This window comes from Helianthus annuus, chromosome 9 (genome assembly GCF_002127325.2).
Source record: "Helianthus annuus cultivar XRQ/B chromosome 9, HanXRQr2.0-SUNRISE, whole genome shotgun sequence".
Taxonomy (NCBI): domain Eukaryota; kingdom Viridiplantae; phylum Streptophyta; class Magnoliopsida; order Asterales; family Asteraceae; genus Helianthus; species Helianthus annuus.
The window spans coordinates 80726707-80751957 of record NC_035441.2 but is presented as its reverse complement, the minus strand read 5'-3'; the positions used below and the strand labels follow the sequence as shown (position 1 = coordinate 80751957).

Here is a 25251-nt window from a genome sequence, read left to right as displayed (position 1 = left end):
AAAACCAAATACAGTACCATTGTTTTGACGGGAAAACACCCTAATAACCATAACATTGTTCAACAAACATTACAACTTAAACATAACATAAACACAGTTTAAGGACTGTGACTTGTCCAGGAAAGAGTCACATTCCCTAAACCCCGGATGACCTTGGAAACTAGTGCAGCGGGAAAACGTGCCATACCGTGCCAGATCTTTTAATTCCCTGAAATACATGTAAGTTGAAAAATCAACAATAATGTTGAGCGAGTTCATGTGTAAGTGAGTAAATAAACCTTTGTATTTATCAAAACCCTGGTATGTAGCAAATAAGGAAAAAGAGATCACCAATGGTTTGCAAGGCCATTGATATGTGTGAAGTGCAAGTAGGAAGACTCAACCCTTGCGATTTTGCGTCGGGGCAAAAAGTCACCCCGAGGTCCGTTATGCTGGACCTGGGGTTGGGCTCGCTACACCCAGATAGATCTACCGCTTACGTCCCTCGGTCCTACAATGAGGATTAATGGCCTCCAGTTCCCGCCTACCCACTCACATGATCTAAGTAGTAACCCTCCTTACGCTAACCATACCATGTAAAAAGTACCCATAATCATAGTAACATGTATTTCACCCCCGCAGTTTAGAAAACTGAAAACAGTTAAGAGGAAAAGGGGGACATGAACTCACAGTCAGTGCGTCTCTACCAAGTACTCCAAATCAGTCAGCTGTGCAACGACCTACATGTGCTAATTCTATTAGTCGGACGGCCGTGCTTAGCTTTATAGTTTAAGTTTTTGGGAAATAGTTAGACAACTATTTCGGGTTTACTTTTCGTATGTACTTGGTAGTTAATCTCCTTCCCAAGGATGGGGGATTTAATACATGTGCGTTCGAATTATATCATTAAGTCTCACTTAATATATTTTTATTTCTAATTCCAAAATATAAATATTTTTCTCAAAAATATTATATTTCCATTTCACATAATTTTCCCCAAAAATAATACGTCGATAAAATACGCGTTCATGAATATTTCCGTATAATGCGTAAGTTACGTTTTATCATTCGTGTGGTAATAGTAATTACCGGTGTAACTTATATAATTATCGTAAGGGCGTTCGTAAGATTTTGGATCTGTTAACGTTCGTAAATATTATTTTTACTCTAAAAATAATATTTATGTATTCTCACAAAATAATCATAAACAGTGTGGTGAAAATATATTTACCGAATATATATTTATCACGTTTAGTTTTTGTGAAAATCCCACCTCCGAATATTTGTAAATAAAGTCGTGGCGAATTATATTTTGAAAACATGTCAAAAATAATTCTAACACTTGTAGTGTAAATAATTCTAAGTGTTAGGTTTTTAGAAAAATTTCGCCAGAGTTTCCTCTGTAACTGGAGGTGGCCACGCTTTCAAGCGTATCATTTTCTTTTGCAAAATCAATTTCAACAACCTCTTTATTCAATCAAACAATTTCCGACACATCAAACTAGTCGACAAGTATGTAAATCGCATAATCGCATGAACTTGTAATTTTTCCGAAACTATAGTGTAAATCCCATTATATTTTGTGGATCTTTATATAAAGTAGATCGATCTCGTAAAAACCTCATTTTTAAAGTAAATCCATCTTTACAACTTCTCGTCATCTTTTACAAAGTTTGTTATTTTGTCGAACCTTTCATTTCACAAGTGTCTACACACTTGTGGTTTATAAAAATTATACTTGTTAGTGTAAGATCCGTCTTTTTAGAAAACATGATTTCTTTGATATGTGGTTCCTTGAAAATACCATTTGTACATACGTAGATCCGCTAGTTTCAAACACTATTTTACTAGTAAAAATACTTTTACACAAGTTCATGTTTCTTGTGTGGTAGAGTTTCACCTTTTAACCCTTGTCCCATTTAAAACAAGCTTATGTCAAGATCCATGATCTTAACCAAACCGGGTTAATTGGTGATCCGAGCTACCACAACGTAGATCGGGTCTAGGTAACCGCAAATTTCAGTTACTACAACTTTTACACCACTTATGTGTTATTAACCAACAATATTCATGTTTTTAGTAGACTTTTATGCTTCAAAAGATAAGTTTCCGCATTTCAACCGTTACATAACTTATTAACCATCTTAGAATGATTCGAGTATGTGTTTTAAGCATTATACCTCTAGCTCGGGGCTAGGGAAGAATCTATGCGAAAAATAGGTGGATAAAGCTAGGTAGAGAGGTCCTTCGCCTTCCGTTTGCTCCAAGACTCCTAATGCGTGACCCGTAACACTTGTAGATGATTGGAATGGAATGATCAAGATCGAACAATGATGGATGGGGGTGGGGTGTCTTCGGCCGAGAACCAAGAGAAAGAGAGAGAGTTGTGATGTGGTGATGAGTTGAGTGAATAATCTCTTGTGTTTAGGCTCCATACTTGTAGGCAATTCTAAAGTTCTTGATCCATTGGATTATATGTAGGTTAGATATTAAACATATTTCATTAAAATAATCCAACTAGTACCAAGTATGTCCCCTAGGGGACGGCCTTGTTAGAAGGGGGGGGGTCATTTGGTTAGAATCCAACCATTAGTTAGGGTTTAGTTAAGTTAACTAGGTTAGATTTAGGGACTAACTTGGTTAGTCACATGTTGTGCTTTAATGCGGGTGTTAGGGTATTTAGGGACCCTAACTGGCTCAGAAAAAGATCAATATTGTTACTGTCAATATTTTTATGTTCCGGGTATAGTCCGATTGTTCGGTTGGATAGAAATCCGTTAAAGTGCTTAAATAAGCTTTTAAGTGTCGTTAATAATATTTTTAGTGACACAACTTATTTCCCCAAGTGTCGGGAATATTTCCTCATGTTTTGGCACTTCATTAGTTAGCCAGAAGCTGAAATGTTATTTAAAGTGCTGTGTTTTGTGCTTAGTGTACGTTTTAGGCACATCCAGTCATCGTAACTTATTCCTAGAGACGCAGTTCTACAATCCTTGTATCCCTACACTCACTATGGGTGTAGTAAAATATTTCTGGCTCATACAGGCCTTAGAGGCAGTGTCCGCCTGATGCTGGCTTTATCAGCATGTTCAATAGGTTATCCGTTCATGGTGCTACTGTGCTTTTGTGCATCATGTTTGTCACTAGAGTTCAGTATGTAAATAATGTAGTGACGGTATGTAAAGTATGATGCAGATATGTACAAGTATCAACAGTCAAGTAGCAGTTCATTCACAATTTCAGTTAAGCACAATAATTAAGCAGCAATTAATTATTAATTAAATCGTACGGATACCTGGTTTAGTGAGGGTTGTCACAAAGCCAATGTGGTAGCTGACGCATTAAGCCGAAAGAATTCCGGGACTATATTTTGCCTACAAATTCAACCTCGTATTAGGAGGGATCTCGAAAGGATGAACATTTGGCTTCAGGTTAGTAAATCTGATGGATATCTAGCTAGAATGCAGATTGAACCCGACCTCATATCCCGGATCAAAGATGCACAAAAGCAAGATGGAGAACTTTGGGCAATTATGCAAAATATCGAGGTGGGTAAGCAATCTGAATTTAGTATAGACCATCAGGGGGTGATTTGGTGCGGCAAAAGACTTTGTGTACCAGATGACTCCACCCTTCGTGAGTCATTGTTAGCTGAAGCTCACAGCTCACCATTTTCGATTCACCCAGGATCTACCAAGATGTATAGAGATTTAAGACAGAACTTCTGGTGGAATGGCATGAAGGAAGACGTTGCTCGATACGTAAGTAAATGCCTCACTTGCCAACAAGTGAAAATTGAACACAAACGAGCAAGCGGTCTGTTGCAGCCACTGGATATTCCCATATGGAAGTGGGATGAGATCACAATGGATTTTGTTACTGGTTTACCTAAGACATTCAAGAAGAATGATGTTGTATGGGTTGTTGTTGATAGATTATCAAAGTCAGCACATTTTCTACCAATTCAGCAAGGATTTTCGGTTAATAAGTTATCCGAAATATTTCTTCAAGAAATTATTCGACTCCATGGCACACCATCTTCCATTGTTTCCGATAGAGACCCACGTTTCACCTCACGATTTTGGAAAGGTTTTCAGGCAGCTTGGGGGACACGACTAAAGTTTAGTACGGCTTTCCATCCACAAACAGATGGGCAGTCAGAACGCACGATTCAGACCTTGGAAGACATGCTCCGAGCATGCGCACTTGAATGGTCTGGAAACTGGGATGAATATCTATGTCTTGTTGAGTTCGCTTACAACAATAGCTGGCAAGCAAGTATTGGCATGGCACCTTTTGAACTTTTGTACGGTCGGAAATGTCGCGCACCATTATGCTGGGATGAAGTCGGAGAAAAGATTATTGAAGGGCCAGAATTAGTTCAGATTACAAATGAAAAAGTCACTATGGCCCGAGAAAAACTGAAAGAAGCTCAGAGTAGACAAAAGAGCTATGCAGATCAAGATAGACGACCCCTCGAATTTAAAATTGGTGATCACGTATTCTTAAAGGTATCACCTTGGCGTGGCGTTCGTAGATTTGGAATTAAAGGGAAACTTAGTCCCCGTTTCATCGGTCCGTTTGAAATCCTTGAAAGAATTGGAGAGGTGTCATATCGACTGGCTTTACCGCCTCAACTCTCTCACGTTCATAATGTTTTTCATGTATCCTCTTTAAGAGGATATAATTATCATCCACTCCATGTCATTAGTTACCCGTTACTTACAATTCATGAAGATTTGTCCTACGAAGAGGAACCAGAATCCATCTTAGATCGACAAGAAAGGGTTTTGCGTAGGAAAGTAATTCCGTTTGTTAAAGTCCTTTGGAAAAATCACTCTGAACACGAAGCAACATGGGAATCAGAAGAATCAATTCGTTCTCTATACCCTAATCTATTCTCGCAATAGAATTTTAGTTAAGTAACGGTAAATCTTGCTCTTTGATATATGTTCATTTGTTTCTGTTTACGGTCATTTATGCTTTACCTTATGTGAATATATTTTAGCTATGACTAAGCATATCTATGTAGAAAATATCAGTACTAATAGCCACTCTAAGTATCTGAAAACTTTTCGTACCGTAAGATATTTTATTAAGATACGTTATAGAAGGACCATTAGGGCACATATATAAGGTAATTGACAAGTACAGTCATGACTTTAGTTATGAATTTCAGATACACATGTGTGGTTAGGAGATTCTGGTTATATAAATTAGTAACTCTGCTATGAAATTTCGTTTCTGTTACTTATGCGATAGGTTATATTCTTATTTGAAAAATTTCGAGGACGAAATTTCTTTTAAGGGGGTAATAGTTGTAATGCCCATAAATTTAAAATCATTATTCTAGAAATAAAAAGAATAATAGACCACTTGAAAACCCTAATTAAGACACCCAAGTAATTCTGCACAACCCATGAAAATTTCAGAGCAATCAGAATCAGGATCAGGACCCCTAAAACTCAAGGGGGGGGGGGTAAACCTTAGTTGACGATTATCTACTTAAAACGTTGTCTAAATATAATTGGACCAAATTTCTGACCAATCAAGGCTTGTCCCGTGAGGAGCAAGCAAAAGAATTTTCGGTGTCCCTTACGGACCGTAAGGGACCAGGCTTACGGTCCGTAAGCAGTGCCAAATTTGTGTATAAATAGCAGGCTTTGGGACTTGCTTCTGTGCACAAAAACGACGCTCAAATTCTCAATTGACGTCGAGTTATACTTCTTCCACTACCCAAACACACACACCCCTCGAAACGCTGCCGCAATCAGGGTAATAACTCGATCGCTATTACGATTCAACGTCCGATCGATTATAACTATCCAACGATTGTCTGAGTGCTGCTCAAATTGAGCTTCTACTTTGATTATTCGTCGTGATTTCAACTTGAATATTTGAGTGTTGTTCGCATTCTGACTATGCTCTGTTATTCGTTGTGAATCCGATTGAATTATTAAGTATTGCACTTGATAATAGTTGTGAGGGTTTGATCTCGTGAATTGACGTAAATGCTGTATTAAGTTACTAACCTAGTTTGTGTGCATGTTATTAGGTGAAAAGATTAATCAGTAGTCGAAACTCTGCCCATATAAATCTAAAATATTAGCACAAGGTAGCTTCACTTTGAAGTTATTAAGGTACGGATCCTTACCCCACTCTTTATTGCTTCATATTCAAATTGTTATAAAACCACTAAATTACTATATCTGTTAAAAACTCCTCACGTCTTTGATTATCGATTCATGTGACAGTCCGTTCGATTCCTATCCTAATCATTTGATTTAGCTTTCATGTCATGCGATAGTATTATGTTATACTCATTATCGCATGTTCCAATATATGTTCCGTTTTGTTATGAAAATAAGTTTTATAAGTTATGTGAATAAGACCATTTGTACTCTGATACCCTGAGTATCGCTTCTCGTGGAGTGTCCCACGAGCATGTTGTTGTGGCATCAACATCATGTGCTCCATCCGTGACGTAGAGATCAGTTCACGGCGTCTCTTAAGTACAAGTGTGGTACATAAGGCTATTAGGAGGCGTGTGGATCGATCCTAGGATTTAAGTATAAGGAGGTGGATAACGGGTATGCCAATTCGCCATCTCATGTGATAATTATGCAGGAGTAGCTACCTGTGTATTGTCACGTTTTAAGTTTGCTCATGGGTACATCCGTAAGATATGATTATGAAATTATGTTCTTGCATCGTATCATTTTCGCATAAGGTTCCATCCGGATAAGATTTCATATAAAGCATTATTTGTTATTTGAGCCTAAAATTCTGTACTGAGCATTCGGCTCATTCCGTAAACTTTTTGTATATACAGGTCCACAGGTTACTTTGGGAGGGGAAAAGAGAGAAGAATAAAGCCTAGGAATAAATCTGAAGATGTTAGTTAATTAAGATGAATGTCTCCGCTTGTATATTAATCTTAATTTTAATGGTCGTGTGGTTGTATCATTATCAAATAAATGGAATTATGACTTTTGTTTATGTTACCGTTATTGTGACACGTCAGCCCTTCCGGGTTGGGGTGTTACACGAGCTCTATGATAAAGAAAATTACTCGACTATTTCAGTTAACTATACATTTATACTACACAAAGATAAGAAACCGAAACAAAGAAAAGTGACAATGCAAACCTGGGTACAACTTCATTTCCTTTCTTAACAACCGATTCATTAATCGCTCCATTTGCAACCTGAGAAGAAATTAACAGTGTTAAAAAAATATAACTCCAAATTTAGTAATTGCGGTTTAGAGCTGATAATATATCTTACAGCAATGAAATACGTCAACAAACTTCCGTTCGTGTCCGTCAACGCAAAGTACTTCTGATGCTTCTGCATAACCTGCAGGATAAACTTAACTCAACAATAGATACAATAATCGTCTTTATAGTAGATAATAGATTGTAACAAATTTCTAATATATGTTTAAAGGAACACGATACCATTACTAACAGATCTTTCGGGAGCACTAGGAACGACTCTGAGAATTTTCCGAGCACGAGAACATGTGCTTCGACAAGGTTTACAACCTAAGTTCATTACCACAAACAATCAGTTACATTATTGAAAAAAAATTAAAATTGAGGAAGATAATACTCTGCAGGATAAACTTAACTCAACAATAGATACAATAATCGTCTTTATAGTAGATAATAGATTGTAACAAATTTCTAATATATGTTTAAAGGAACACGATACCATTACTAACAGATCTTTCGGGAGCACTAGGAACGACTCTGAGAATTTTCCGAGCACGGGAACATGTGCTTCGACAAGGTTTACAACCTAAGTTCATTACCACAAACAATCAGTTACATTATTGAAAAAAAATTAAAATTGAGGAAGATAATACTAACTTACTATAACTAGTTACCTCATCAAGTAAGTTACTTTGCATCACAAGACATCCATCAACACCTTTTGCTAAATAATTGGCTCGTTCTACAATTATTTTCTTCCGTTGCTGCAATAAGAAAGTTATTTTAGCATGCAGCTTTTTACGCGTGATTGATAATAGAAAAGATATGCACTTAAGTCACCTCAGTGTCGACAGAAATTCCGGCTTGTTGCATTACATTAGCGTAAGACTCTGCGCTATCGATCTGCATGAAATTCCACATATATTAGAAATGAAAACAATTATTTTTGAATTAGGTAAAGTTAATATATCACACATACCAAGGTTGTAGCCAATGCTGTATTCCGTAGACCGTGAGAAACGTTACCACTGCAGTAAAAAAGGATGTGACGAGTGATATAAAAAATAAGATAATGCTATGTGACCATACACTAGGTTTATTGAAATAGACTCATAAAGAAATTTATAAAATAATATAAAGTAAGGAAATGCATGAAGTGACCGCTTGCCTTAATATACGCCAGCAAATGCAAAAGGAACAACTGCATCCCCATGGAGTGCCAAAATCCAACAAATAGTCTGCTAAAGATGACCTAGATGATACAAGAATTATCTGATTATTCACATGTTAAAAAGTGTAAAGTTCGATACAGCACAGTGGCGGATCTAAAAGAAAAAACCAGCGGATCTAAAAGAAAAAACCAGGGGTATCTCAAACTTTTTTTTTACCATACATTCATACATTGTAATTTAGTTTTACTGTACATTCGTACAATCAAATACACAATAACAACTATAATTAGTAATTAAACCCTAAACTCAAATCCTACTTGGTTCTTTTTGTGCTAGAACACCTTTTTGTGCAGGGCTGTCCCATAGAATTTGTGGGGCTTCGAGACCCTGTGCGAGTATAAAAGATGAGCCCCTAAATATAAGTGAAGAAACTAAGAGTTTTTTTTTTTTTTTTTTTTTTTGCTAGAGTGATCTAATATAATATTTTGCATATATTAGTAGTGATATTAATTCCATGCTTAACACAAAGGGGGTTATTGTCATCTTACTTGCTTTGATATATTAATAAGATAAATATTAATTGGTTTAAACAAAGACAAACAACTAAGAATTTCACATTCAATAGTTTACCTTTCATCATGTCATTTTTATATCGATTTCAAGCGTTTTTAGTTTTTAACACATTGGAATGAGAAATAGTTAAATAAAATATTTAATTATTAGATTGAATTAATTGATATCTAAATTAAAAAACAAATCAATATGCCGTAAAAAACAAACAGATCTAATGACAATAATACAAAGTATAATAATAGTAGGTTTCGAATAAGTTAGATAAGGCCCAAATAAACACAAAAGTTTTTTTATTAAGGTGGGCTTTTAAATATTTGGTTTAACTTATATATGGTTCAATCAACCGGAAATAAATATTCTATCTTTTTGGCTATTCATCTTCTCAAAAAACCCTACTGCAATTTGATAACAGAGCAGCCGCCGCCACCATTGCCGCCACCACCACTGCTGGTGGGAATTTTTTTTATGTTTCATCTCTAGTCTACTCTTATCTTCAACAGTTTAGGGGTATCCTAATATTTGTTTAAGTGTATTCGATACATAAACCTAAAACAGAGAAGAAAGAACTTGCACTTCGCAAAGAAAGTTGAGGGGTATCCCAGGCAACCCCTAGGATACCTGTAGATCCGCCCCTGATACAGCAGATAACTACTTAAAAGAACTGTCACTTGAATCAACAAAGTTGTAATTCGAGAAATAGTTATAATTAGGTTTATTAAGTGTTGTATATATTCAAGAATCAGGACGCACCTCAGAATTCCAACACATGGACTTTGGTAACGACACTTTAGCAATTGCACCAGGAAACTCCTTTGATAAAGCCTATAGGAAATATATATAACACCAGGAATTAGGGTTTATCGTTCTTGTTCCTGTTTTCGTTTGTTGCGGCGTTAGGGTTTTGGGGTATCGAGTGCATGGTTGTTTAAGGTTCTTGTTTCACGTGAGAGTTGATTGATTTGTTATGGATGTTCAGTCTAAGTTTGGTGACGCTACTGCTAGTGTTCTGCATGATCGTGGTAAGCCGCCTGACCCGCTTGTTTCTTTTGCTAATAAACCGACCAACGTAGAGGGAGCTGATAGTATGAATGAACCTGTTGGTGAGGAGTTGCCGACACCTGGAACAGCACCTATTCGTGGGATCGGGTTAAGAGTTACTAACATTGAAGGCAATCCCTTAATTCCGAGAAGAGGTATGTTCTCTACATCTAATGTATCGGTCTTGGACGGGCTGATGAATATTTCAAAACCGGTTGAAAATTTCTCCAATGGTGAACCGTCCACGATGGCTAATAAGGTTACTGGGGCTGTTGTCAAGCCCATGTCATATGCTGAGTCGGTAAATGCAATTAATGGCAAAAAAGTGAATTTTCGGTCGCTTGCTAGTTCTGTTAATCAGGAGGGTTGTGATGTTGTGTTACCGAGAGAATCAGTACGTATGGTCCAGGATAAGTTGGCTAACACCCTTTATGGGTACTTTTTGGGGGATCGAGTTGCCTTCCCAGTGGTTGACTACTTTGTTCGGATGAATTGGAAGAAATATGGGTTACAAAAGACTATGATGAACGCTAATGGTTTTTTCTTTTTCAAGTTTAGAGATGAGGCTGGTATATCGAATGTTCTTCAGGATGGGCCATGGATTATACGTTCTCAGCCTTTGTTTCTTAATCATTGGACCCCAACTACTAAACTCGAAAAGAAAGAGGTAACGAAAGTGCAAGTGTGGGTTAAAATTCACGAAGTTCCTATTGCGGCATACACGGAGGATGGCCTCAGCTTGATTGCAACAACTATTGGCGAACCAAAGATGTTGGACTCGTTTACCACGTCAATGTGTATGGACTCTTGGGGACGTAGTAGCTACGCTAGAGCGTTGATTGAAGTTTCAGCCGATAGAGAATTGCGAGAGGAAATTACAATGGTGATACCTGAACTTGATGGAGAGGGTTTTACAAAAGAAACGATGTATGTGGAGTATGAATGGAACCCGCATCGATGTGCTTCATGTTGTGTCTTTAGCCACACGTCCGAGACTTGTCCAAAACTTCCTGTGAGAAAGACTAATAACTTGCATCAGTTGCAAAATCGGAATGGTCCAAAGAACCCGAAAGGTAAAAAGTCTCCTGTTGTGGATCAGGAGGGATATACAGGTGTGTATGGGAAGAAAGCGGCCAAGAAAACTGGGATACCCGTGAATACACAGAAGCCTAAATTTGAATATCGTCCGGTGGGACAAAAGTCAAAAGGAGATTCTACTAAACCTAAGTCTCAGAACGGGATGGATGGTACTTCAAATAATAATTCTTTTCGGTCAGCCAATCCGTTTGATGTTCTTAATGAGGTGGAGGACGAACCAGGGCCTAGTAAAAGGCAAACGGACTTGAATGATGGGGACTCGGATGATGACGATGTGGAGGAAATTTATGATGAAATGGATGGGTTTATAATGGATGGTACCCGGAATATAAAGAATCACAAAGGGGCAAGCACTCCTTCTCCGAAAGTTACCAATGGTTAGTATCGCTGCATGGAACATAAGGGGGTTGAACCGCCCTCTCAAACAAATAGAGGTTCGGCAGGCAGTCAAGGATTTCAATTTGAGCTTGTGTGCTATTCTAGAGTCTCATGTGGATGTCGGTAAGTTGGGCAATGTGTGTAAAGCTGTGTTTCGTTCTTGGGATTGGACTTCAAATGGCGGGTGCTGTAACAAAGGTACAAGGATAATCATTGGGTGGAACCCAGCTATTTTTGATGTTATCATCGTTGCTCAATCCCCTCAGGTTATGCATTTACAGCTTGTGTTTAAATTGGATAAGAGAGTGCTTTTTTGTTCCATTGTTTATGCCGATAATTATTATGTTACGCGGAGGGAGTTATGGCATCTTCTGTCTATGCATAAGGTTTTTGTCGCGGATCGGCCATGGTGTATTATGGGTGATTTTAACTCGGCTCTTAACATAGAAGATAATTCGATGGGTTCTTCATCAATTTCGATTGGTATGAGGGATTTTCAGGAATGTGTTGATGACATTGAAGTTGTGGATATTAATCGTTCAGGTATGCATTTTACGTGGAGCCAAAAACCTAAAAACGGTGTGGGATTACTAAAGAAAATCGATCGGGTAATGGGAAACACTCCGTTTCTTACTGAATACCCGAACTCGGTTGCCATGTTCAAGCCATATAGACTTTCGGACCATTGCCCGTGTATCTTGTCTATTCCGGAAGCGTTGAAACTCAAACCAAGGCCGTTTAAGTTTGCTAATTTTCTGGTTTTTAAACCAGAATTTTTGGAGATTGTTAATAAACATTGGATAATTAATGTTGATGGGGTTCACCAATTTCGAGTTGTCAAGAAGTTAAAGTCGATTAAACACCCGCTTCGGTCGTTGCTGTTTAAACAGGGTAATCTCCACAAGAAAGTTGAAACTATCCGTTTGAAATTAGATGATATTCAGCAAAAGATTGACTTAGAGCCGCATAATGCTGATTTGCGGAATGAGGAAGATGCGGCTAGCCGTGATCTTCAAGTTGCTATGTTGGATGAAGAGTGTTTTCTGAAACAAAAAGCTAAGGTAGATTGGCTGAGTGCGGGCGACATGAATACGGCATTTTTCCATTCCTCTTTGAAAATTCGCAATCATTGTAGTAGGATCGATATCATTAAAGATACTCAAGGGAATCTCTATGAAGGTGATAATGTGTTTAAAGCATTTGTCCAACATTATGAGAAATTTTTTGGCAACAAAGATGATATCTCCTTACAACCTACTCCAGATTTATTTCCGAAAGTTTTACCCCACAATATTGCTACGAGTATGGTGCGGCCGGTTACGGAGGAGGAAGTTAAAAAGGCGATGTTCTCCATTGGCAATGATAAAGCTCCGGGTCCGGATGGTTTTACGGCTGCGTTTTTCAAGAATGCTTGGCCGCTAATTGGTAATGATATTGTTAATGCCATTAAAGATTTTTTTGATACTGGTAATTTGCTTCGGGAGCTGAATCATACGCTTATAGTTCTTATTCCTAAAGTGCCAACGCCTATGGTTGTTACTGATTTTCGCCCGATTGCTTGTTGTAACGTTCTATACAAGTGTATCAGCAAGATAATTGCTGATAGGATAAAGGGAGGTTTGAATGAGATTGTTAGCATTAATCAATCGGCATTTGTCCCGGGCAGGAAAATTTCAGACAACATCTTATTAACGCAAGAGTTAATGCACAACTATCATCGAAATGTGGGGCCTCCAAGATGTGCATTTAAGGTTGATATTCAGAAAGCGTACGACACGGTGGACTGGAGGTTTCTGAAAAGTGTGCTTCGTGGGTTTGGGTTTAACGATAATATGGTGAGGTGGATCATGATGTGTGTTTCCTCTACCTCATTTTCGGTTTGTGTTAACGGCATGGTTCATGGGTTTTTCAGAGGTAAACGGGGATTAAGGCAAGGGGATCCTATCTCTCCTTATCTTTTCACTCTTGTCATGGAGGTGTTGACGGGTATTCTTCAGCACTCTGTTCGGATAGATTCCTCCTTCAAATATCATAACAGATGTGAAAAACAGCAGATTATAAATCTTTGCTTTGCGGATGATCTGTTCCTTTTTGCTAGAGGGGAAGTGAACTCGGCCAATTGTATTATGACCTCTCTTTCAAAATTTTCTAAGATGTCGGGCCTAGTGCCTAACAACCAGAAAAGTACAGTCTTCTTTTGCAATGTGAAAGATCATGTTAAACAGGAGATTCTGGACATTATGCCTTTTGTGGAAGGTACGTTACCGGTCAAGTATTTGGGTGTCCCTCTTATTTCCTCTACGCTTAGGTACAGTGATTGCCGTGTGCTCGTGGAAAAATTAGAGAAACGTATTATGCACTGGAAGAATAAATTGTTATCGTTTGCGGGGCGGCTTCAACTGATTATCTCAGTTCTCTCTTCAATGCATATTTATTGGTCCTCTGTGTTTTTGCTTCCTGTGCGGGTTGTTAAGGAACTTGAAGCTAGAATGAGAATTTTCTTATGGTCTCAAGATGTGTCGTTCAATAGAGGTAAAGCTAAAGTTTCGTGGAAAGTGGTTTGTACTCCTAAGTATGAAGGTGGTTTAGGCATTAGACGGATTGGGGATATGAATAAAGCCCTGATGGCGTCTCATATTTGGAGTATTGTGATGAAGCGGGATTCCCTTTGGGTCAAGTGGGTTCACTCTTATCGGCTTAAAGGAAAGAATTTCTGGGTTTGCAAAGCTACTTCAAATTCTACTTGGTCATGGAGAAAAATCATTCAGTTGAGGCATGTTATTCGGAAATATGTTTGGTCCGATGTGGGTAATGGTCGTGATACATCAGCTTGGTTTGACTTTTGGAGTGATTTAGGCCCTCTTGGTGATTTTCTGTCACCAAGGACTATTACGGATGCTGATTTTCGGTTAGATGACACTGTTTTCAATATTTTCTCTAACGATACTTGGAATTGGCCTGTCGCATGGAGGGATCTTTTCCCTGTTCTTATTCAGCTGGATCACTTTCGTTTAGACCCGTCAAAATCTGACCGATTGCTATGGAAAGATGGGAACGAATGTCAGGATTTCTCTTCGTCAGCCGTATGGCACTCGGTTCGTCATAGAGAATCAGAGGTTGATTGGAGTGGTATTGTTTGGTTTGCTCAATGTATCCCTAGGCACGCGTTTATGATGTGGCTGATTATGAAGAGAAAGCTCCTTACTCAAGACAAGATTCTGCAGTGGGATTTCTCAAGGCGGAAAAACATGAATATGATGTGCTGTCTATTGTGCTATGAGAACTTTGATTCTCATCAGCATTTATTCTTTGAATGCAAATTTTCGGACGAAGTCTGGAATATGATTCGGGGTAAAGTGGGTATGGAGGCTGTGTGTTCGAGATGGGCGGATATCACCGAGTGGCTATGTGCTCGCATTCGGTCAAAGAAAGTGGAGATTTATGTCGCGAAGCTTCTAGTTGCGGCTGCTGCGTATACGATTTGGCAAGAGCGGAATGCTAGACTATTCAGAAACCAATTACGTCCACCTGAAATGGTGAAGGATGCTATTCTGAAAACTGTGAGATACAAGCTGATGGGAGCTAAGCTGAAGATCAACGCTAGGGTGCGGAAGCTGCTTGGGGATTGGGATGTTGCAACTGAAACGAAAGATGACGGAGGCTAATTAGTTAGTTTATTTGTAGTTTCGTTTCTGTCTAGATGAGTGTCTAGGTGTTTATGTCCGGTTGTTGCGTTCGGTTTCTTTTGGTTTTGTTTTACTGGCTTTACTTTCATGGGGCATGTCTCATGATTGAACTGGTGTAGGCTTTCTACACCACTTGTTCTTTTTTGGTTGTGAATATATAGAATCACCGGGGTAACCCTTTACCCAAAAAAAATATATATATAACACCAAATTACAAATTGATATAAACAATCATAATATGAATGAAGAAAACCATCACTAACAATAATAAGAATTCGTGCAGTCCAGAATTGCATGATCCTAAAAACAAAGTGTGTTTCGTTTATTGTTGTTATATCTCTCATCTCTGCCATTGCCCAATATCAACACTATATAATAGCATAAATCAAATCATTAAAGGGGTCTGTAATTAAATTTTATCACTTATTTTCTTTTAAAATCCACCCTAAACATCATTTTAGCTATATTCTTTCTTAAACATATTTACCAGTAAAAATGTATAGTAATTCATTTAATAAAAGTTGAGATGCAACACATACACACATATATATAGCCATTGTACCTCCACAGCAAGTTGTGCCGACTACATCACACGGGCATAGACATACTCTGTCTTACCTATAACAATAAGAAAAAAGTTACAACTTCGTTAACTTCGGAAATTGGTTCAGTGATAAAAACGTTCCATAGATACAAAGGTATTACCTTATGTTCTCCTATACAATGAGTCCACTGGTACATAATTTCTACGACAAAAACCTTCAGCTGCCTAATAAATGAAAAAAATCCTAGATCAGTTCAAGCTCTAATAGGTTGAGGAATACACATCAAATATGCTTTTACTGTCATGCACATGATGTTATAAAGGTATACATTTTTAAGATGGTATATGTATACCTCATATGAACAATACAGCTATACCAAACATGTAAACACTAATATACAAACAATGGAGGATTGAACTGTTATACAAACATGTAAACACCAAAATTGGTGCCCTAACATGCTCAAATGTACCTGAGTGCAAGCTGTAGAAATTAGCCACAGCCCTTGCAATCAAAAAAAGCACCCCTTTCTTTCTCTTTCTTAACCCCGATAATCATCTATACACTAATATTGCTGCACAAAATCCCCAAATTTATAACGATGTATCACCTCCAATCGAGTCAATTAATATAGACTGAAAGATCCAAAATCAAATGGTTATGTTTGTGTTTGTGAGAGGGTCAGGGGGCTTACCGCTATGACAAGGTCTGTAGAGCTGACTTCGATACTTAAGATATATTACTTTTGCCCAAACCCTAGCCCCCTTGTTCTCCCTATAGCAAAAATGGCCACCAATCATCCTCTTGTAACCATCGAATCTCACAAATGAGTCAAATCCAACATGGCCAAACTGCACATGAGAGAGAGAGAGAGAGGGAGAGTTAGCCAACTTCACCGGCGGTGGTGGTACATTCGTCTCCGATTAGCCGACCAAGGTACCCAAAAATTCAGAAACATAAAAACCCTAGAAATTGGTTGGGTCAGAAAGGGTGTGGAATGTGAACGATAAGGAAGGTGTGAGTGAGTTACAGAATTTGTGAATTCTTAGGAAAAGGGAAGATTTGAGAATTTAAGGGTTTTAGGAAGAGGGAAGATTGGGCGGGTGAATTTGGTGGGGGTTTGAAAATCTAATATTTAGGTAGGAGGTAATGTGAAAACTAATATAGTGTTTTGGATTTCATGTAAAAAAACAACTTATTAACTTATATAAGTCATAAATTATAAGTTACAAATATTAATTTATCATTTTTATCTTCTCAACACACAAAAAGAATTTAAATAAGCTAACCCAAACACTATAAAAATAACTTATTAACTTTTATAAGTCAATAAGTTATAAGTTCTTCCAATATAGTCCATTAAGACATGTGTGATCTACTATTGTCCATTGTAATCCATTAAGGCCCAATATGGTTCATTAACTTATCTATGACCACTATTGGCCATCGTGACCCAGTAAAGCCCAATATGATCTATTAACACTTATATGATTAGAGATGAGTTCGGTACCAGTACTGGTACCGAACATACTGGTACCGAAAATACCGATACCAGAAATCATCAAATATGGGTACATGTACCGGTACCAAAAGTGTTTGGTATGGTACTGTACAGTACTCGTGCCGCAACGCTATATGAAAGTAAAATTCGGTAAGATATAAGATATACCAGCGTCTATTGTGATCCATTAAGGCTCAATATGGTCCATCAAGACATGTATGATCCACCACTGGTGATTGTGACTCGTTAAGACACAATATTGTCCATTAAGACATATATGATCAACTATTGTCCATTGTGATCCATTAAGGCTCAATATGGTCCATTAAGACATATATGACCAACTATTGTCCATTATGAACCATTAAGGCCCAATATCGTTCATCAAGACATATTTGATCAACTATTGTTCATTGTGATTCATTAAGACATGTATGCTATACTAATGTCCATTATGATCCATTAAGGCCCAACATGATCCATTAAGACATGTATGATCTATTATTGCTCATTGTGACCCATTAAGACCCAATATGGTACATATTAAGACATGTATGGTCTACTATTGGTCATAGTGATCCATTAAGACTAAATATGGTTCACTAAGAAATATAAGATCTACTACTGTCTACTGTGATCCATCAAGGACCAACATGATCTACTAACATATGTGTAATCTACCATTGGCCATTCTGATCCATTAAGGCCCAATATGCTCCATTGGCTTAGAGCTGTAAAAGAGACCAGCCAATCGAACCAAATCAGAGTGGACTAAGGCTCGGCTCATTTAATAATCGTTTCAATCCGAGCTGGCTTTTTTATGGGCTCGGGCTCGACTCGACAAAAGCTTGAGCGGGGCATGGCACATCAAGCCGGCTCGTTTATTTAATAATAAATTATGTTTTTTATATTATCTTACACACGATAAACATAAAACCTAAAACCAATTAATGGTATAGTATTTAAGGTGATAGAAAACTAATTTTGGGCAAACTAAGAAGACGATCAAGAGAAGAAAGCACGTGACCTTAATTTATATTTTTCTAAGTGATTATTACAAATTAAAATTATAGCTTGACAATCTATTTTATTCGATTAAAAAAATAACCATAATACTAATTAAACACCGGTGCTTATTAGCATATTAGAGTTTTATGGGATTTACTTTAAACGAGCCAAACAAGCGAGCCGCGAACCAAACTTACCTTGACTTGGGCTCGACTTGTTTACAAACTGAGCCAAGTCGTTCAGATCATTTAAAATCGTGTTAATATCAAGCTTTTTTCGAGCGAACTTCAAGCAAGCCCCGAGCCTGAGGTTTTTAAACAACCTTACTCTAGCCTGTTGACCCAACTAGTACAGATTGAAAATTCATGTGCGGACATCTAACATCATTAACTTATATCATGTTTGATTTCATATTCAAAATTATTATATTTGACTTTTAATAAAGTCAATAAACCTATAAATTGATACCAACCACCAAATTTATACAAACATTATGAGCAGATCACAACACTAAACACTGGTAACACCAAAGTTTGTCAAAGTTATAATATTCTTGACTTTTTAAAACTAACTGGACTGTTGTACACCTTTTGAATTGATTAAGATCTTAAAATAATACACGCTACACAAAGAATACATTTGACCCGTTAGGGAAAAAACAACCCAAACCGACCCATTCATAAAAAATTGGTCGATTTGCTACATTCTTTCCACCTTACAAGAGGGGTGGAACTGAACCATTAACCTCTTAAAAGCAAGTAAGCAACCAAACAAAGAAACAATAATAAAAAATAAACTGAACTCATAAAAACAAGACATTAATCTTCTCTTCAGCATCCTAGTAGTCTTGACCTCTATTCTCCCCATAGCAGCCCCAATTAGCAACCTATTAGCACATTCAACCTGCAACAAAATACAACTGACCATATACCCACTAGGGGTGTTTACGGTTTGTGTCTGAACCTAACCATTGGAAACAAGGTAGAAAATAAAGTAAGTATGTATAATTTATTGAAGTAATTGAAAAAACATACCTGAGCCAAAGATCCTTTGATTATGCGATTGAAAAAAGATCCCTTGTAGTGTAGTGGTCTTCCAGTTTTGGACTATTCCCTTTTTCTCCTAAAGTTTAAACAAGCATCCAGTATTATAAGTTCATAATATAAACAATGTCCAGCCACACATAAGTACCAATTATGGTGTACATCTCACCCAAGGCCGTCCCTGAGAATCTTTAAATTTTTCGGGCCTAGGGCGAGTAAAAAAACGGGCCTCTAATCACAACCGAGCCAATTAGAGCATGGCTCGTCAACAAATTTGAACTTGAAATAAGACATGAAACTATTATTTATAGAGTGTGAAAGACATTAAAAACAAATTTTAGGAAATAAAGCGATTGATTATATATATACACATGATGCTAAATAAAGTTAAAAAAAGAGGCCATACCAATAATGAATATGTATATATTTTTATGCTTCAGTTTACACTTATGGGCCAAATCTTAGTGAATCTATCCTCACTTAATAAGGAATCTACCATGCATAAAATATTAAAAATGCAACTGCTGGGTCTCGAAGCAAAGACCTATGCAGTGTTTCGAGATGGTATTTCCAACTAGACTACAAACATTTTATTGTATGGTATGCGGATGTATGAATTAAATAAACTATATAAAAATATATAAATTGTTTACAACATCTCGGCCCCTCGGAAGAGTGGGCCTTCAGCGATCGCCCACCTCGCCCTTCCCTTGGGCCAGGCCTGATCTTACCCGTACTAGGCCTGATCTTACCCGTACTACGGTCTTGGGAACAGTATCTGAGAAGAGCTGCAAAACCATATAAAACATACGAGTTTTCAGCAATATAATAAGTTATGTGAACATCTAAAGCAGATCCTTCCCTTTGTAGTAAAAAAAATATTTTATAGCAATGATATTTATGATACAGACCAGACAAATATATACATGCCAACAAGGTGTAACGGTATGAGCATTTTTTTTCATTTTCTTGGTGATCTCTTACATGTTGTGTCCCTAAATCTATTGAAATATACGTTGTCAATTCATGTAAACTTGACCCTTTTAAGTACAATCATGAGCATTTTTGTCAGTTATAGAACTCTACATGTGTCAAAAGCTTTAACTAACAACATTTTGTCTAATTATAATTTCTTGGCAATAGAAAGTAAAATAAACGAAAACAAATTGATACTTGGATGGCCTCTAAAAAATCATAATAGTTTGGTGACCTTGATGAAAAAAAAAAAACTTATACTTAAGTGACCTATATATACAGTATCCTAAAAGAAGTGTTTTGGATCAACTCGCCCTAACCGATTGTCCTGAATCAAATAATTGCTCGTATAATACTATACTGGACCCGTTTAGATTTGTTACCCAACACGCCACCAACCACCCGAAAATCCCTCTATCTACAAAGTAAGTTGTTTACCATCAAATCCCTCCAAAAGCATAGACGTCGGTCTAACAAGATCCTCAGATTGCATGAAAATAAAACACAACACAATAATAGTATTCAGATTTTATATAGCATAGGTAACAACGAAATTGAAAATTTAATAAACTAGGGTTTAATTTAGCTGATATGAGTTGCTTCAGATTTTATATAAAAGCATAGAACCCATATTGAATACACAGTAATAATTGGCTTGTTTTCTGAAGTGAGTGTGCACAAGAAGAAGGGCACATGAAGGAAACGAAACCTGAGTGGAACCAGTAAAAACAACAAACACACACACAAATGAAAAGGAGCCAAATTGCCAAAGAGAAAAACATCAACTTGCACCTTTTGAGTTCTTCATTTGTTCAGCAATTTTATTTGCTTCGGCTTCTGCCTTGATAGCTCGGTCAGCTTGACTGCCAGCAAACTTTGCCCTAAAGAATTCCACCTCTTCATCTTTCTGCACATCACAAAGATAGCACACGCACACAAGAACAGTAACCGAGGTGCATAATTCTCACTATGGCACATGTAATTATCAAAATAGGCATTTGTTTTACATACCGGTTCTTTAAATAAAGGCATAGGGGGTCCCAATTACGTAGCAGGTACCATCTCGATCCCATGGTCTTTTAGCCTTCTTTATATCTCAATTTTCATCAGAGAGAAAAAGTTGAAGGGGAAAGGAAAGCTGCTTGAGCACCTCAATGGAGAATGATGGCATAAACGGCTTAAGGGGCAGTATTAATAAACAACATGGTATATATAGAATAAAAAACTTTCAGCAGACTTAAACAAATAACATCATATCAACAGTGAGCCAAATCAAGCCCTAATTTTCAAACCTCAAAGTAATTCGACCAGGCCAAACTAAATTCAGAAAAACCAACATACGAACAGAATAAATACATAACCAGGAATTTCGGTTATAAGATTTCTATAACCTAATTTTCTCAAAATTTTGGTGTGAATCACCTACCAGACCAAGACGACCTTCAATGGATGTTGATGAACTGTGGAAATCGGATATTATCAAAATCCTCAAAGTTGGATATGTGGAACATATGGCAGCAGATATGGATTAGGGTTCCAATACGGAGGTGGAGGGTGGATGGTCACATCACTCACATGAAGCAATTAAGTTGTGACCATATGCGAGTAATAGTCATATGTTTTATTTTATCAAGACCATTGGTGACTTTTAGCCACGTATAAAAACTTACAAGTGACCAACAAAAACTGCTTTTTGTCACATAAATTCGTAAGTGACCAAATGTATTATATTTTGGTCATATCATTAAAAACCTACTATGGTAGTTAGTAATATTTGGTCACACTTTTCTTTACTCTTTACTGTAGCTAGTGATTGTCACAATTTTTTATTGAAAATGTAACTAAAGATTTCAAAAAGATGTGTTTTCATCATATCAATTAAAAAAATTACACAAATACCGTGGTAGTAAGTCACATTTGGCCACATTTTTCAAGTTGTGACTAGATTGGCTAGTAAATGGTACATTTTTTCAAAAAGTATGGCTAAAAGTATTGAATTGTATACAATGGTCACATTAATAATAAAATATGTGGCTATAGGTGTTTTAAAATATAATAAATTACTTTTAGCCACACATTTTTTCAAATCTGTGGCAGGCCGGTTTTGGAAAAAGTGTGGCCGTAGGCTATTTTTCACGTAGTGACTTCAATAGAGTACATGTTTAGACTGCATGTCGTACAAACTGTTAAAGCATGATCGCACATTTTTATTGGATTTATTAGATGACATGGGTTGCACTTTGGCCCAATCGTTGAAACAGGGCCACACATTGATGTGGGCCACACTCTCACGAGGTCGCACATTCGGATGTGAGCCGCACACCCGAGAGGTGGTAGGACACCCTCAGTCGTGGGCCAGAAACTTGGGCCGCTCATCGGTTGGGCTCGTACACTCAAACAAGGGTCTCACACTTATAATGGGCCTCTTCAGTGGGTCGTACACTTAAACTGTACACCGTTAGGGCTTCAACGTGAACTTATGTGTCGACTGTTATGCAACACGTGTTATGACATGATCATTGTTTGCTTACAACTTGTTACAATACGTGTAGGATAACACGTGTATTACATGAATATGAATCTGACTTGTATGGTAGACATAATAGGACGTGGTTGACCACATTAGCTCAAGTGACTTTTATCTGCCGAGCTAAACTAAGGTGAGTTCATACTTCTTATAAAAGCATGTATTCCCGGTTAATTGGGAATGGAATAAACAACAACTATCTCCTTGTGTGGGATACAACTACGTATTCTCCTTGGGTAGGATATGGGTAACCTTGTCTCCTTGTGTGAGACAACATGTTAAACTACTATTTATACTACATGTCTTAAGCGAACTAGAAGGAAACTCTATCTGAAAGTCCCTACACATTTTATACCGATTAATCGTCGGGCCAATGGCGAACGGGATATTAGTTGAATAGCGCTATTAGGTTTAACAAACCTCACACTGTGCCGTAGAGGACAGGCGTGAACTAGTGTTCCTGGGCACTAGTCAATGATGATAGACATTGACGTGGGGCACTAAACATAACCACAGTTAGTTTCGGTGTGGCAACGGGTTTAATAGCTTAAAAAGGTGGGGTAGCTCCCCATGACATGTTTATAAAAACAGAGTAATTTAACAAACCTACGTTTTTGGAACAACACTAATAAACTGTGAACTCGCCAACATTTTGTTGATACATTGCTACATGCTTTGCAGGTCGTTAGGTACTTTTGCTGGAGCTTGCATGGAGGAGGAGGAGTTGTGGCAGGAAACCATTGTTTGGTTCCTATTGAACATTTTGAACTTAAACTGTTGATTTAGATTTTGAACTTTATGCTTCCGCTGACACTTAAACCTGGTTTTGGATATTTGTTTTCGTAAACACTAATCGTATTGATTGTGATGGACTTTATTTACTTTTACTTATTGTTCAATATGATTGGTGGCATGATCCTGGTCAGTCACACGCCTCACGATAATACTTCGCATGTGGATTTTGAGGGTGTGACAGGTTGGTATCAGAGCCATTGGTTATAGTGAACTCGGTTTTAAAAAGGGAAAATCTTTTGAGAAAACCAGACTATAACCTGCTCAGTACTCAATGATCCACCACGACACTTCGCTCCACGTGCAAGGCTCAACACTTTAGGTGGTATGATTTATGTTTAAATGCCTACTTGTTGGTTACTTGGTGTGTTGATTATGGTATGCTTAGTTCTTAAGGTTTTAGTTGCAAGATATCTATCAACCATAACACGCTCTTTTGACACCCAACTATTTACTTGAAAACCTTATGTGCTTAGGTCTAAACTCTCTTTTGTTATTCTTTTCACACTCTTGTGTCATCATCCTCACTTTGTGTTTTATGGATGTGAAGATCATGAGTGGACGCAGCGGAGGACGTGGTGGTGGTATTAACATGACTCAGGACCAGTTGACGGCCCTGATTAACGCACAGGTTGTGGAAGCTTTAGCAGCCCAACCAGGAGGTAAACCTACCTTACTGAACCATCCTAGGATGTCTAGATCCTACTCTTGTGTCATTCCGTTATTCCTAACCTTACCCCTTTCCTTTCTACGCGACGGGTCAACCTGCTCAGCCTCGAGCATGCATGTTCAAGACTTTTATGGATTGTCGACCTAGTTCTTTCAGCGGTACTGAAGGAGCCATAGGTCTTCTCCACTGGTTTGAGAAGATCGAGTCTGTCTTTGAGATGTGTGAATGCCCTGTCAACAATAGGGTGAAGTTTGCAACTGGAACGCTTGAAGGAAGTGCGCTCTCCTGGTGGAACGCACAGGTGCAAATGCTAGGATTGGCAGCTGCTAACGCCACTCCTTGGAACGATTTCAAAGATCTAATCAAAGAGGAATATTGCCACAGAGACAATATTCACAAGCTTGAGATGGAGTTCTATAATTTGAAGATGTTAGGATCTGAGATAGAAGCTTACACGAAGAGATCGAATGACCTGGCAGCACTTTGTCCCAACATGGCTATCCTGCTTATAAGTGCATTGAGCTCTACATCAAGGGTTTAGTACCGGAGATACAGAGCATGGCTGAAGTAAAAAAAAAAAAGAGCTAAGTGAAGAAGAAATTCTTGAGGAACATGAAAGTTGGAAAAGAGTCAGAGCCTTTGTTGAAGCACAAAATGCTATAAGATATGATGTTAAGAGGGGTTGTTATTTAGATGTAAATATGAATCCTCTTGTTGATCCTACTAAAAAAAAACCCCTAAATCTTCTTATGCAGGTAAATTCCCGACTACTTGTAATTCAAAGAATGAGGAACCTGAGAAGAAACATGTTGAAGAGATCATTGACGTTAATCAAGAAATGACGGCTGAGTATTTGACGAAGATCGCCGATGTCACACCCCCAAATCCACTCGCGGAGTATCACCGCTTGGAGGCGTGACATGACCAGGATCAAGCCACCAATCAGATTGAACATGTAAGTAATAAGTAAAAGTAAATGTAATTCAACCAAACCAATATGAAAGGTGTTCAAAACATAAGTGCAATATCAATGTTTAGCGGAAGCATAA

General features: G+C 37.7%; 2 protein-coding genes across 8 annotated transcripts; one reads left to right on the top strand and one right to left on the bottom strand.

Annotated features, from left to right (window-relative positions):
• Window positions 1–9905: 9905 nt before the first annotated feature.
• On the top strand, window positions 9906–15120 carry LOC118481742. Its single transcript, XM_035976960.1, has 2 exons — window positions 9906–11454; window positions 11561–15120. The coding sequence occupies exons 1-2, from the start codon at window positions 9906–9908 to the stop codon at window positions 15118–15120; spliced, it is 5109 nt and encodes a 1702-aa protein (XP_035832853.1).
• A 3647-nt stretch (window positions 15121–18767) lies between these two features.
• LOC110878018 (probable methionine--tRNA ligase) lies at window positions 18768–21826 on the bottom strand. Of its 7 annotated transcripts, XM_022126270.2 has the most exons (5): window positions 21225–21826; window positions 21006–21120; window positions 19991–20026; window positions 19230–19317; window positions 18768–19129 (listed from the first exon to the last, which is right to left on the bottom strand). In XM_022126270.2, the coding sequence occupies exons 1-4, from the start codon at window positions 21243–21245 to the stop codon at window positions 19250–19252; spliced, it is 240 nt and encodes a 79-aa protein (XP_021981962.1). In that variant the 5' UTR covers window positions 21246–21826; the 3' UTR covers window positions 18768–19129; window positions 19230–19249. The 7 variants fall into 7 exon arrangements, 2 of the variants coding, with proteins under 2 accessions (XP_021981962.1, XP_021981961.1); XR_002557531.2 differs by having other exon boundaries at window positions 18768–20026; window positions 21225–21351; window positions 21640–21823; XM_022126269.2 differs by having other exon boundaries at window positions 18768–19317.
• Between the last annotated feature and the right edge of the window lie 3425 nt (window positions 21827–25251).

What these genes read in the sequence shown, in the direction of transcription:
- LOC118481742 (XM_035976960.1), top strand. Translation starts at nt 9,906, where the DNA reads ATGGATGTTCAGTCTAAGTTTGGTGACGCTACTGCTAGTGTTCTGCAT. An exon ending in TTCTCCGAAAGTTACCAATG is followed by an intron (nt 11,455 to 11,560) that starts GTTAGTATCGCT and finishes GTGCTATTCTAG; the next exon opens with AGTCTCATGTGGATGTCGGT.
- LOC110878018 (XM_022126269.2), bottom strand. Translation starts at nt 21,245, where the DNA reads ATGCCTTTATTTAAAGAACCG. An exon ending in TGCCTTTATTTAAAGAACCG is followed by an intron (nt 21,121 to 21,224) that starts GTATGTAAAACA and finishes TGTGATGTGCAG; the next exon opens with AAAGATGAAGAGGTGGAATT. An exon ending in ACAAATGAAGAACTCAAAAG is followed by an intron (nt 20,027 to 21,005) that starts GTGCAAGTTGAT and finishes ATGGTTTTGCAG; the next exon opens with CTCTTCTCAGATACTGTTCC.